This window comes from Somniosus microcephalus, chromosome 6 (genome assembly GCF_052327205.1).
Source record: "Somniosus microcephalus isolate GS21.2 chromosome 6, FLI_Smic_1.0, whole genome shotgun sequence".
Lineage (NCBI taxonomy): Eukaryota > Metazoa > Chordata > Chondrichthyes > Squaliformes > Somniosidae > Somniosus > Somniosus microcephalus.
In genome coordinates this window covers 104,519,709-104,534,441 of record NC_140992.1, presented here as the reverse complement: position 1 = coordinate 104,534,441, position 14,733 = coordinate 104,519,709, and the positions used below count along the sequence as shown (strand labels likewise).

General features: G+C 44.4%; 1 protein-coding gene across 1 annotated transcript in view; it reads left to right on the top strand.

Annotated features, from left to right (window-relative positions):
- The first annotated feature begins 9,723 nt into the window (after positions 1–9,723).
- The window catches only part of LOC147115969 (heparan-sulfate 6-O-sulfotransferase 1-like), a 356,034-nt gene continuing 351,024 nt past the window's right edge, over positions 9,724–14,733 (top strand). The window contains exon 1 of the mRNA XM_085990641.1: positions 9,724–10,794. Coding sequence (XP_085846767.1) covers positions 10,274–10,794 — 521 coding nt within the window. The 5' untranslated portion in view covers positions 9,724–10,273. The remainder of the gene's footprint in view (positions 10,795–14,733) is intronic.

Genomic DNA, 14,733 nt, shown 5'->3' with positions numbered 1-14,733 from the left:
GCTATGAGCTCAGGCTGAATGGTCTAGAAAGATGATGGTTAAGGGGTGACCTCATCAAGTGTATAAAATAGTAAATTATCTAAAGTAAACGTGGAATATTACCTCAAAGTATATACTAATAATGTAGAACCAGAGGACATGAATTTAAATTATTGAAAAGTAAATTTAAACTAGATATTAGGAATACGTACAATGTCCTTACTTGACAACAGACCAGATTAATCATTAATTATCTACCAGTGACATGGCATGATAAATAGATAGAAAGCAATGATTGGAGTTCTAATAATTGGGCAGGGGAAGAAAAGGTAGGGACCAAGGAAAGAAGTTGGCACCTGCAGTGGTCAGTGCTAAATCAGAGACGCACATCCATGTGAGTGAGTTCCTTATTGTCCCTGAGGCTGATTCCACTGGTGTCAGTGCTGCCCTCACTAGGACTGCTCAGTATTGCAGCCAATCAGCCAACCCGATTCCTTAGCATAAATAATTTGTGTCACTGACATTTATTGACTGAAACTCTAAGTGGGTGGTACACAAAACAAAACAGAAATGTTTCAATTACAAGTCGATTAATCTGCTGTGACCTGCTAGTGATTATAATATAAACAGGAGTTGTATATATTTGAAATACAGAATGTATTACATTATGAACCTCCCGTGACATTGCTCTTGGCAGGTTGGAGGATTCGATAGAAGTATGGGAGCGATGTCAGGAAAGATAGTGAAGTAAATGTTTCTTTTGTTGGTTCCTGGGAAAGTTGACCTAATCAAAATAAATAAACATGGAAACAGGCCATTCAGTCCCTCGAGCCTGTTCCACCATTCGGTTAGATCATGGCTAATCTCTACCTCAACTCCATTTATCCATCTTTGCTCTATTTCCCTTGATGCCCTAACCTAACAAAAATCTATCGGTCTCAGTCTTGAAAATTTCAATTAACCCAGCACAGCACCCACAGCCTTTTGGGGGAGAGAGTTTCAGACTACTACTACCCTTTTATGTTAAACTGACAGGTCTGTAGTTACCTGGTTTCTCCCTCCCTCCCTGCCTTCTTGAATAATAGAGTGACATTTGCAATTTTCCAATCCAGGGACAAAATTCCTGAATCAAGAGAGTTTTGGAAAATTATGACTAATGCATATATATAATGCACCTATTTCCCTTAATATTCTGGGGTGGAAACCATCAGGTTCTGGAGATATGTCTATCTTATTTTCTTCATTACCATATTTTTTACTTATATTAATGCACTAAATCCCACCCTTTGACTTATTTTTAGGTTACCTTGTACCACTGGTCCTCCTCCTCTACTGTGAAAACAGAAACACAGAAGGCTGATATTTTCAAGGATATGCCAGATTAGAGAGAACCAATCAGATTGGAGAGAACCAATACCTCATGCGTTTACAAACACACACACACAGTCTTACTCTTGGCTACAACTATGACCATGTGGCATTCCTTTCTCTGTGACAGACAGTATTTATTAATGTGTGGGACCATATTGGGAATGATTCCACTAAATTGGAATGTATAAAATGCATATTCTATCTACTCCTTCCTTAAAATAAATTCCATAGCCCTGCTTGGATTATAAGACCTCTTTCAGAGTAAATCGTACTGAAATCCATCGGGATACCACAAGTAGCCTCAGTGCCTTTTGGCTAAGGAGGGGGTAAATTAGCCAGGGCTCCCACTCTTGCAGTGATCTCTGACGGATAGAGACACAAGTGAACTTCAGTGTCAATGATTTTCTTTTGCAGTATCGTAAACAAATGGAAACAGACTTCCTCAGGGCAGTATTTGCACTGAAATCGTAAATGCATTCAAGAGAAACGTTCTTATAATTTTGCTAGAAAAACCAGAGAAAACCTCATCGTTATTTAGTGTGCCATCACACACAGTGACAGGAGGCAGTCTCCCCACAGGTAAGGACAGTGGTGGGATGTGGTGGTTAAAGTGGAATTTGTGAATGTTACTTCCGCCCCCCACCCTCCCCCAGCTTTTCATAAACATTGACCCAGGCCTCTGTGACCGTTAACCCAACCTTTGTCATCAGATTTTTTTCATGCAAGTTTCAACTTCTATTCCCTCTTCCCACTGCAAACAGCTTTATATTACTGTGGGGTAGGTGGAATGAAATGTTAACTTTCCAACAGCCTATGGCCTTGCCTCAGTGAGTAGCACTGTCACCTCTGAGTCAGAAGGTTGTGGGTTCAAGTCCCACTCCAGAGACTTGAGCACAAAATCCAGGCTGACACTGCAGTGCAGTACTGAGGGAGTGCTGCACTGTCGAAGGTGCTGTCTTTTGGATGAGATGATAAACCGAGACACCATTTGCTTTTTCAGGTGGACATAAAAGATCCCATACCATTATTTTCGAAGAAGAGCAGAGTTCTCCCTGGCATCTTGGCCAGTATTTTTCCTTCAATTGCTAAAAACAGATTATCTGGCCATTTATCTTATTGCTGTTTGTGGGCCCTTGCTGTGTGCAAATTGGCTGCCATGTTTTCTACATTACAACAATGACTGCACTTCAAAAAAGTACTTCATTGGCTGTAAAGTGTTTTGGGACGTCCTGAGGTGAATAAAGTGCCCATTTCCCCATCTCCTAATTATTTTTATAACTAATTAACAAAAGTTTTCAAAGAATATGGAAACATTTTTTTAATTGCTTTATGATTTCTCTCCTGGGTTTCTCACAGCAGTGTCTTGGAAGTTACACTTCGATTCCTGGAGGCTCTTGGACATTCTTGGAGGGTAGACAACCCTAACCCTGGGACATACCTGGTCAGTATGGTGCAGTCCCACTCCAGGCAGTGCACTTGCCTACTAAAGCCATCAGTACATTTCTTCATTGAATAATGCTTGTTAGACAAACCTAAAACATCGTAAGGTTGCTATATTTTTAAATTTGTTTAGGAGGAATGCTGTAGTACTAAGCTGGCAGTAACAGATGCCTTTTTGCACTTGGCCAGAAATGTTTGTTTTCCATCCCATCAGTTCTGCCAGCTGATTTCCTGAAATCATCACTAAAGAATTGCAAAGCGGGATTGAAAATATGTACAGAATCAGGGGGAACAAAACATATTAACCTTGTTCCATATTAAATGAAGAAACTTCTTCTGAAGCCCTGAAAGGATTACACACTAATCCTGAAAGTGATATATTATTTTTCTCACTTATTAGCAGCGCTGCTTCAGAATACAAAAGAAATAACCAACCCTTACACTGACTTTTCCTGTCCATCTTCTTAATTTATTTTTATTTCCTTCCCTTTTTTGTAGGCCTTCCTCAGTTACGTGGCACTCACCAAAGTAGGCACCCTCCTCCCGCAGGCTTCGATCAATGGCATTGTTGATTGAGAAGAGAAACGAGACTGATTGAGGTGGCTTGCATTCTGACCATCGAGGGAAATACTGAGCCTCTGTGAATGCTCTCCCCAACTCTCTCACAACACTGCCAAGATTTCCCGAGTGAATGGTTCCATAGCACTGCATTATCAGAGGCCCCCCCTTTTTCTCTGAGAATAGAAACAGAAACATAGAAGATAGGGGCAGGAGTAGGCCATTCGGCCCCTCGAGCCTGCTCCGCCATTCAATGCGATCATGGCTGATCATCCAAATTCAGTACCCTGTCCCTGCTTTCTCCCCATACCCCTTGATCCCTTTAGCCTTAAGAAATATATCCAACTCCTTCTTGAATATATTTAATGAATTGGCCTCTACTGCCTTCTGTGGTAGAGAATTCCACAGGTTCACCACTCTCTGGGTGAAGAAATTCCTCCTCATTTCTGTCCTAAAAGGCCTACCCCTTATCCTTAGACTGTGACCCCTGGTTCTGGATTCCCAGACCATCGGGAACATCCTCCCTGCATCTAGTCTGTCCAGTCCTGCCAGAATTTTATAAGTTTCAATGAGATCCCCCTCATTCTTCTAAACTCCAGTGAGTACAAGCCCAATCGACCCAATCTCTCCTCATACGTCATTCCTGCCATCCCAGGTATCAGCCTGGTGAATCCCGAAGGACCCCCCTCCTTCTTTCGGGAGAACCAGTCAGCCCAAATGTATTCTTGTCGAATTGGAGAACTGTAAAACATTACAGCACAGGCCATTCAGCCCATCAAGTCAGCGGTGATATTCATGGAATGAGGTGCATTCACAAAAATCTTTGTTTAAGGCACCATGAATTCAGATGATGTTACTGGGCTTTGTCATCAACAGAAGTACAGAAAGACAATGTCAGAGCATTTACACATATTATCACTGAACAGCATTTACTTCCTGCCAACCAGGTGCAGGGTAATTTTCAGTGAACGACTGTGTTTTTCCAAACTCAGTGCAGATCTGTTGATGTCAGAAGGAACCACTGCATGCACAGCTGCTGTGGGAAAATACTGCTACTCCAACCCTAACGTGATCAACACCCTTGAACAGTCAAAGTCTTTTCACGTGGTAACCTGGTTTACTAATGTTTGTTTAATGTGGTGTAACACATGGCAACTGTGTAATAATTAATCAAGGTCACTGGATCAAAATCCTGAAACTTCCTACATAACAGTATTGTGGGAGTATCTTCACCACACAGACTGCACGGGTTCAAGAAGAAGGCCATCTTCTCAGGGCAACTATGGATGGGCACTAAAGGCCTGCCTTGCCAGCGATGCCCACATCCTGAAAATTAATATATAAAAAATAAATTAGGAACAACTACCTTAAAGCAGTGTTGCCCCTACATTAGGGTCTTTACATGGGGACCAGGCCCCAGAAAAGCCAACACCGAGCCTGCTCCAAAATCGTTACTGGACACATATCGAGTTGGGAGGCAGGGTTACGTTCTTCTTGCAGCAGATGCTGTTGTGTGTTTCTCGTGCTGGGAACTTTTGCAATGTGCTTTATTTTATTTTCGTGTTCATTCCGACTGTAATGTTTATAGTTGCATAATGTTGGCTTGTATTCCCTTGAGTGTAGAAGATCAAGGTGTGATCTGATCGAGGTGTTTATGTGTGAACAGTGAGTGTTGGCAGGCTGGTCAACCTCGGGCAGCATTACAGCCGAGCCTGACATGCATTCACCTGACATCCACACACACTCACACTTGCCACAGGAAATCACTGAACCATGCTCGGGTGAGTAAATCCAGGCCTCAGCTACTCCAGGACACAGAGACCAATTGCAGTTTGCACTCCCTTCCTGATATCTACTCACTCAGCAGAGTTGGTTACTGTTTAAGAGATTTGTTACATATTAACAGCATTGCAGCAACCTCATAATAAAAATATGAAGAGAGGTTGTAAACCTTAATCTTACCAATCAAACAAAACCTCATGCCCTTCACATTGTCAACAAAAATGCAGTGCAGCCCCAATTACGCCCCTCTCCCCATGAAGGCTTTTTGGCATTTGTATATATTCTGAGTTAGCACCGGAAACCTGTGAGAATACAGCCTCTTCAAAATGAAGCACGAGTAAGCCAGCAGCATGGCCTACTAGCACTGTGCTGTGGTGCACCATGAGGTGCTGGGGCCTATATTCCGTCATGTCCATTGGCTGTCTGGTTAGCCCCTGCTTGCAGCTGGGCCATATCTGCATTTCAGGCCTGACCAGATGAAAAGTGCATGCAAAGAGGGAGCAAGTGAAAGATCAGAAGCTTAAATCAACACATGCTGCGCTCATGCACCTCCTAGTGGTTAGTTCTGGCAACAGCCTGGCAGAAGGTGAATTGCCCCGACTCACTTCAAGAATGGTGTGTGTGGCACCCAAGAGCCAGAAGAAAAAGGAGAGACAAAAATAAACATGGGGTGATAGGTGGCTGGCAGCAAGTTATGCTGCCGCCATTCGATTGAGGAGTTATGGTGATATCATACAGTGGTGATGTCATACACTGGCGATGCCATACAGTGCGATCGTCCCATTGGCCCCGGGTCTGTACACTCGATAAATACATGTTGTTGTAGCGGTGACACTGTGCCAACACCTTCCTTTGTTGATTTATGAAAGCCATTCCCGTGAGTGAAAGAACAGTACTGATGTAGTGCCACTGATGTAATGACTTATTATCCAGTCACTGAGGGGAGTTTAAAATCATTCCATCACCATATGTCATACGCTGCAGACAATAAGAAATAAAGCAGCTCCCCAAAGGGCTCAGCTGATTTAAAAAAGGAAAGACTTGCATTTATATAACGCCTTTCACAACCTCAGGGCATCCCAATGTGTTTTACAACAACAACGTGTATTTATATAGCACCTTTAACGTAGTAAAACGTCCCAAGGTGCTTCACAGGAGTATTATAAGACAAAAAATTTGACACCGAGCCACATAAGGAGAAATTAGGGCAGATGACCAAAACCTTGGTCAAAGAGGTAGGTTTTAAGGAGTGTCTTAAAGGAGGGGAGAGTGGTAGCGAGGCAAAGAGGTTTAGGCAGGGAATTCCAGAGCTTAGGGTCTCAGAAACAGAAGGCATGGCTACCAATGGTTGAGCGATTATAATCAGGGATGTTCAAGAGGGCAGAATTAGAGGAGCTCAGATATCTCGGAGGGTTGTGGAACTGGAGGAGATTACAGAGATTGGGAGGGGCGAGGCCATGGAGGGATTTGAAAACAAGGATAAGAATTTTGAAATTGAGGCATTGCTTAACTGGGAGCCAATGTAGGTCAGCGAGCACAGGGGTGATGGGTAAACGGGACTTGGTGCGAGTTAGGACACGGGCAGCCAGGTTTTGGATGACCTCAAGTTTATGTAGGGTAGAACGTGGGAGGCCAGCCAGGAGTGCGTTGGAATAGCCAAGTCTAGAGGAAACAAAGGCACGGATGAGGGTTTCAGCAGCAGATGAGCTGAGGCAAGGGCGGAGATTTACAGCCAATTAATTGCTTTTTGAAGTGTAGTCACTGTTGTAATTCAGGGCATAGCTGAACTATAACAGGCCAGGTAGGTCCTAGATTTGATCACTAGTTTATACTGAGTTAGTTTATCTGAGCCAGCTAGCTCCCTGCTTCTGATCGCTAGCGAGCAACATTGTGATGCTTGCTGTGGTGAAATAGCTGCCACTGACTGTCTTGGTTTACACATGAAGAATGGCCACTGGGACGAGGTGCTGGAGCTCTGCTGGCACTCACAGAGCTGTACCCGAGCAAGGAGTCAATTCCTTCAGGATAGGAGGAAGGGAGAAAATGATAGAGAAATAAAAAGCACTGAAGCAAACGTATATTGCATTCATAATTTTTATTTAATACACACACAAGCTCTGTAACACTGATGTGCAAAACCAACATTTACATACAAGTCAAATAATTGTTCCTGTAAATGTCCATCCACAACAATACACTTGCTTGGTGTTCTCAAGGTTACTGTAAAAGGAAACAAACTGATTGTGTGAAAAAAGACAGAGGCAAAGGCCACGGTGCAAAGACCTGGATATTCCTGAGCACCATGTGAATTGTGAAATTAAAGGAGAGATTCTGTCAGACGTCCTATGCCAGAGTCGGAGTTCGGACCCACAGTTCCCCACACAACACAATAAGTCAATACAGCTGGAAGTTTTTGTACCAAACAGGCACTTGAAGATAATATAATACGTAGCAGGGAGGAAAAATGAGAGAGAAATGTTCTCATACAACTCTCAGCAGCTGACTGGAGTGTGAGATTGGCAGATGCTGGACAGCAAGTCACCTGACCATCCGCAGAGCAGTGGGGAACGGTGGTTCAAGAGGATGGTAGTGAGATCCATTTTAAAAGGTTACCATGGATTATCCTGTAAAAGGAAATAATGGTTACATCAGAAGTACTTTGTGTTTCTGCTTTCTTGATTTATAAAGATATATCCATAGCATGAACTTATGAATGGTGATGTTAACAGTAAAGGTTAGGGTGAATTATCATTTGTGGTATTTTTTATAACTATAATGTCAAACTAATCCACTTTGCAGTATTGTGCAGTGGTCAATGCTAATGATAACATGATGGCTATGGAATAAAGTGGGAAAATACCTGTATGGAGTCTATTACTGCAACAGAAGCAAGAGATAAAGGTGGTTTTCACTCTCAAAGTTTATGATCTTACCTGAACCCCAGGTTTACCTCACAGAGTTTCCATGGAGATTGCATGGCTTCCAGGAGGGGTGGGAAGTGTATGTATTGTAATGCATAAGATATCATAATTATATGGGACAGGCTGGATGAGCCAGTTGGTCTTTAAGTATAAATCATTTTTCATCTAAAGAAAGAAAGACTTGCTCACACCTTACACAAACTCAGGACATCCCAAACCAGTTTACAGCCAATGCAGTACTTTATTTTTCTCCTGGGAGAAGTGAAAAACCAGATAAAAACCCAGGCCGATTAGTGGGGGAAAAAATGGAAAATTCTTCTCTGGACCTCCTTAGCTTGTCGGTCATTAATTCAGTGACTTCCCTATGTTATATCATCCTTATTCATGCTCCTCCAATTCTGGCTGCTTGCGCATCCCTGATTTTAATCTCCCCACCATTGGTGGCCGTGCCTTCAGCTGCCGAGGCCCTGAGCTCTGGAATTTCCTCCCTAAACCTTTCCACCTCTCTCCTCCTTTAAAACGCTTCTTAAAACCTGTCTCTTTAGCCAAGCTTTTTGTCATCCACCCTAATATCTCCTTATGTGGCTCAGTGTCAAATTTTGTTTGATAACGTTGCTGCAAAGCATTTTGGGACGTTTTACTTAGTTAAAGGCACTATATAAATGCCAGTTGTTGTTGTTGTTGCATCACTAATCTTAGGAGCAGGTTTAGGCCATTTAGCCCCTCGAGCCTGTTCCGCCATTCAGTGAGATCATGGCTGATCTGCGACCTAACTCCATAAACCCACCTTTGGCCCATATCCCTTTGGTTAACAAAAATCTATCAAACTCAGATTTAAAATTAACAATTGACCTAGCATCAATTGCCGTTTGCGGAAGAGAGATCCAAACTTCTACCACCCTTTGTGTGTAGCAGTGTTTCCTAAATTCACTGAAAGGTCTAATTTTTAGAAGATGCCCCCCAGTCCTAGAATCCCCAACTAGCGGAAATAGTTTCTCTCTATCTGCCCTAGCTGTTCCCCTTAATATCTTGAAAACTTCGATCGGATCATCACTTAACCTTCTAAATTCCAGGGAATACAAACCTAATTTGTGTAATCGCTCCTCGTAACTTAACCCTTGAAGTCCAGCTATCATTTTGGTAAACCTACGCTGCACTCCCTCCAAGGCCAATATATCCTTCCTAATCAAAACAAAATGCTGGAATACACAAGTCAGTCAACACGTTTAAAGAGTAAACACAAGTTTTTACATTTCGAGGTATGCACCTTTTATCAGAACTGACAAAGGGTTCACAATTGAAACGCCAACAAGTGTTTTTTCAGGTGCTGACTGGCCTGCGATTCAGTTAGAACATTCTCTGTTTTTATTTCACATTTCCAAATTTGCCATATTTTTATTCTTGCTGCTTATCAGCGGCGGGACATGATATGTTTGGAGCTAAAACGGTTCGTTCAGAGGATTTGTTTGGGCGATTTCTGTCGTGAACTGGTTGCACTTTTAAAAAAATGCTGACATCAGTCTGCAAATCGGCCACGATTTGAGAAGAGATTTCACTGCAAGTCGATGAAACGACCTGAATTAACGGGACCTTGCCTGTGTGTCAGAGAGAGAGAGAGGGCTCAGCAAATACGGGAGGTGCATGGCGTGTAGTCCCAGCCAACTCCTGGTGCGGGCGTGCCCCGCAACCTCACTGCTATCGCTTCCCCCACCTCTTCCTTTGCTCTCTCTCTGACTCACTCACTCTCTTTTTCCCTATCAGGTTGGAGCTGTGTGTGTTGTGTGGTCGCTGTGCATGCTGGGCTCAGATTGCAGAGAGGATGGTGATGGTGGTAATAGTAGTTGCAGTGGAGGAGGAAGCGGGCTGAGAGACGCCGGGGTGGGTGGGGGTGTTGGTGTGCGAGCTGTGTCTCTCTGTGTTGAGTGAGTGTCACGGAGCCGGCTAGCCGCAGCCTTCCTTCGTCAGTTTCAGCAGGCGAAGCAACCCCCCCCCCCGGGTCAGTTTCACTCTGGTTACTTTCAGCGACGTTGTAACCAACGCATCACAGCCCTGGCCACGCCGGGGGAGGGCTGTTTGATTATCTTTCTACTGTATTCCCCTCCGCCGAAAAGGAAAAGGAAAAAAGACATCTCCGTGATCAGCAGCAGCAGCGGCAAAGCGTTGCCGGCTGGAAGCATTTATCACAAAGCCCTCTCTGCATCTCCTCAGTGAGATGGTAACCCATGAAGCTCACTGTAAGGAACATGGTTGAAAGGACCAACAAATTTATCCTGATTATTGCTGGCTCCGCAATTTTCATGATGATCGTTTTCCAGTACGTCTGCCCAGGGACCAACTGCAGGATCTCGGGACCCCGGGGTTTCCAGCGGGAGGAGGCGGTGGACATCTTCCCTACCCCCGACCCTCACTACGTGAAGAAGTACTACTTCCCGGTGCTGGACCTGGAGAGGACGGTGGATTTTGACATCAAGGGGGACGACGTGATCGTCTTCTTGCACATCCAGAAGACCGGGGGCACCACGTTCGGCCGGCACCTGGTGCAGAACGTCAAGCTGGAGGTGCCCTGCGACTGCAAACCGGGCCAGAAGAAGTGCACTTGCTACCGACCCAACCGCAGGGAGACCTGGCTCTTTTCGAGGTTCTCCACCGGCTGGAGTTGCGGCTTACACGCCGACTGGACCGAGCTCACCAACTGCGTGCCGGGAGTGCTAAACAAGAAGGAAAACAAGAGCAGAACTCCGAGGTAAGCAAGCGATTTTCCCACAAATCTCACACACACACACACACACCAGTGGGGTTATTTTTGCTGCACTGTGGGTTTTGATTCTGTTTTATTTAATCCTCCTTCCAGTTCCCCCTCTGTGCCCCACTCGCTCCAGACTGCACATCTCTAACTTTGAAGGGTACACCTACATTGGTCTCGATTTCCAACTCCCCCCTTGTTGGTGTGTGTTAAGTTTGATTCTATCTCGGTACAGACTCGGGGAACTGGCCTTAAATTAAAGGTCCGGGCAAACATTTATTTTTTGGTTTAAATAAAATCGTGCAGGACTAAAGGCAACACAACCAGGTCCTCGACTATTGAAATGAGTGGAAATTGCTGATTTTCTCCCCCCTCTACTAGTTGTACAGCTGTTGCTGTGACACATCAGGCAACGAGTTCAGCTTGGAGTATTCTGCTGTGTTATATTGGTCACAGTCGAGACTCGATCACCAGCCAGAGATCCGTCACCTTCCCCGCCACTGTGAGAATTTGTAAAAGTATGTCCCTGTGCTGCTAGCAGTGTGGGGGGTTCTCTCTATTTTAATGGGCTTTTAAAGTTACAATTGTTTTAAAAAGTACCTTGGCATCACCATATGATTGGATGATTTGCTCACAGTGTGCCTATTTAATACTGAAATATGGTGGGAGTGTGGCATTGTCTCCTTGTTTGTTATCTTGCTAGTAAATTTAACAGTTTCATGACTGAGGGTGCATGCTGCTGCATCAGTGGTTGTGCCTGTCACCAGGAGGCTTGTCTGGAAAATTCGCAGATGCCACATTGCAGAAGGTCTGGGTGCTATTTCCTGATTCTCAGTATTGGAGACGCCAGAGAAGCATTGTACCAAGGGACAAGTTTGCCTGAAGACATTACATTGGGAGCAACAATGCCTCTTTAATGCACCCTCCTTGTTACTGAACTGCCAGTGGCAGTCTCCACATCAGCAGCAGCGATGCTGAGAATAGGAGTGAGGCAGGGCTACTGCCTCTGTCGGCCTGGAGACCTAGCTCGAGGGGTTGGTTCCCGTTCCCCTCCCCCCCCGGGTCGAATAGAGATGCAGCACAATCATCTGCAAACATTAACCGCTGCCATCTGTGGCGTGAGCCATCGTAGGCTGCTATTTACTTCTGCATGCTCAGCTCCCTTCTTCCCTCCCCGGCCCGTACAGGCTGGTAGTGCAGTTTTGAGCATTGCTGGACTATTAAAGAGAATCCCAGGGTATTGAGGAAGGCCAGTAGCCAGCGAGTCTGCTTTAACACACACTTGTGCCGTACAGTGCATCATGCAGTGTAGACGGGTGGGATCCAGGGCACTAGGAGCCCCAGGGCATTCAAGGAGCTTTGGTGCTACAATATCAAGCAGGCATAATAAGACTCACTTCTCTGCATTTGAACTATCCGTCGTTTCCACTTCTCTTCAACCCATTCCTCCTTTTGTCTTGGTTTAAGATAATCACAGCGGAGGAAAGATGTGTTGTATGCTGATGGCTTTACTTCACGTATGTCTACATATCAGTACATTGTGACAATGGGCTTTACATATTCCTGCATCTCAGCAGTTTGTTATATTGTAATCTCTTAGTGGAAACGTGTTTCTCGCTTTACCTTTTCAGTGCATGATTTGTTTTCATCAAATTCCACCGGTGGTGATGTCTCTCACTCTTTCTGCCTCATTGTAAATTTGTGATAATTTTACCGCAGTTTGTGCTGACTGGTTTGTGTATTTAAAAAAAAAAAAATCTGTGCTATCTTTCTATGTAGGACCGGTTATAAACAGCTTCTTTCCAGATGGAGAAAGCTTTAGCCCTCCTCCTCCTTCCCCCAGCCAGCTTTAAACCTACCAGTTTCCCTGCTATTGCAGCAGCTTATTCTAAAGATGCTGTAGTGTCCTTACTGCCACCTCAGTTGAGATTAGCTAACCTAGGACAGATAGAGGACTGCAACTGGGATTTTCCTAATGTGTTGTGGCTTTATTCCACACACAGGGCAATGTGCTTACCGATGAAGCCATTAGGGGAGCTATTTCTTTTGTGGAGTTATTTGCTAAGTCTCTTTGACTAGTGTTTTATTGTGATGACCTTTTTCTTATTTAATATAAAAGGGAGGGGGTGGAGCCGAAATGGAAATAATGCTGTAATTTTACCTGGCAATGCCTTGATTTTAAAATTCTCATCTTTGTTTTCAAATCCCTCCATGGCCTCTCCCCTCCCTATCTCTGTAATCTCCTCCAACCCTACAACCCTCTGAGATCTCTGCACTCCTCCAATTCTGGCCTCGGCGCATTTCCGATTTTCATCGCACCACCATTCAGGCCTAGGCCCCAAGCTCTGGAATTCCTTCCCTAAACCTCTTTACCTCTCTTTCCTCCTTTGATGCCCCTTAAAACCAGCTCTTTGACCAAGCTTTTGATCACCTGTCCTAATGTCTCCTTATGTGGCTTGGTGTCAATATTTTCTGATCACGCTCCTGTGGAGAGCCGTGGAGCATTTTCCTAGATTAAAGGCGCTATATAAATGCAAGTTGTTTTTGTTGGAGTGAGCAGGACCCGTTAAAATATTTATTTGAAGAGAAATCCGCAGTGATTGGTCGGGGATTCCAACTTGGGTGGGGATGGGGCACCAGCTTTGGCTCAAGTTGAGTCCGTGCTAGAGGTCACCTGGACGTGGCAGGAATGGGAACACGACTGAGGGGGGTCAAGAGTTTTGAAGACCTGTGACAGATGGGAGCAAGATTACAGACAACGGGATTGATCAGCGGTTCCGGCAGGGAAGTGAGGAAACTTGGCGGCTGGCCGTCATCCAAAGCAATGGGGGAGGGGGGGGGGCAAATAAAAATATAGTGATTGCTTGTGCGACTTTGTTTTTTATGTTACTCCGGAGAGATGGGATGAGAGTGTAGCAGATGCCATTTCCAAGCGCAGCCAAAAGGAGTTCGATATAGAACTAAATCTTGAGAGGCCTCCAAAATCTGAAGGTTTCAAAACTAATAAATAATATTTGCATTTTATCGCGCCTTATACTGACATCAAAGGGGGAATTATAACCTAACTCATCAGGCGGAAAACCCACGGGATCGGGTGGCAATATTGCTCTCCATTCACTAATGGAGAGCAAAATCAAGGGGGGTGCAAAACCAGCATTGCACCCAATTCCATTAGGTACCCGATGGGCGGGTTAGGTTAAAATTGCCCCCACCCAAATGTCGCAATATACTTTGCACCATGAATTCTTTTGGCGTGCAGTGACTGGAACCTTCAAGAATAGGCAAGTGCGACTTTTGGAGCGACAATCAGTATCTGAAAAATACAATTAGGAATGCATTTTAAAATATGGCCAACGACTGGGGAATATCAGTTTAAAGACTGAAAGCCAATAACCTTGAATGGCGCACAGACCCACGACTGTGCAAGTTTGCTAATGGCTGGCAAATATTGGTCCATTACCTTCAGGACTTAGCCGGTTAAAATGCTCGTTTTACTTAAAAGCTACGGAGTCTCTAAGTAAACAGATTTATCTTTTGAGTCTGACAGTCGGAAAATAGATTACATGCAGTACGTTTGTGATAACATAATTTAAATGCAGCCTAGTAATCAGCTTACGGGCAGACCCACTCTGAAATCTGTCCGAGTACATTGAGGTCACCAGCTTGTTTGTATTGAAAAAAAAATCTGCCTGTAATTGGCCGAGAGATTATTGGAGAGAAAATACTATAACCCACTTTCTCCAGCCACCTCCTCCCCATTCCACCCCTTCACAGTAAATTAGTTAAATTGTAGACCTTGTCTGAACATCTTTGGGATAACAGAATGGCAAGGAGCGTAACTGAACAAATAACTGTAATCTTGGAGGTCTGAATAGGATCATCAACCAGGTTCGAACGAGATGTGGATTGCAGGATAGTCATACTTGGAAGGGGTGCATC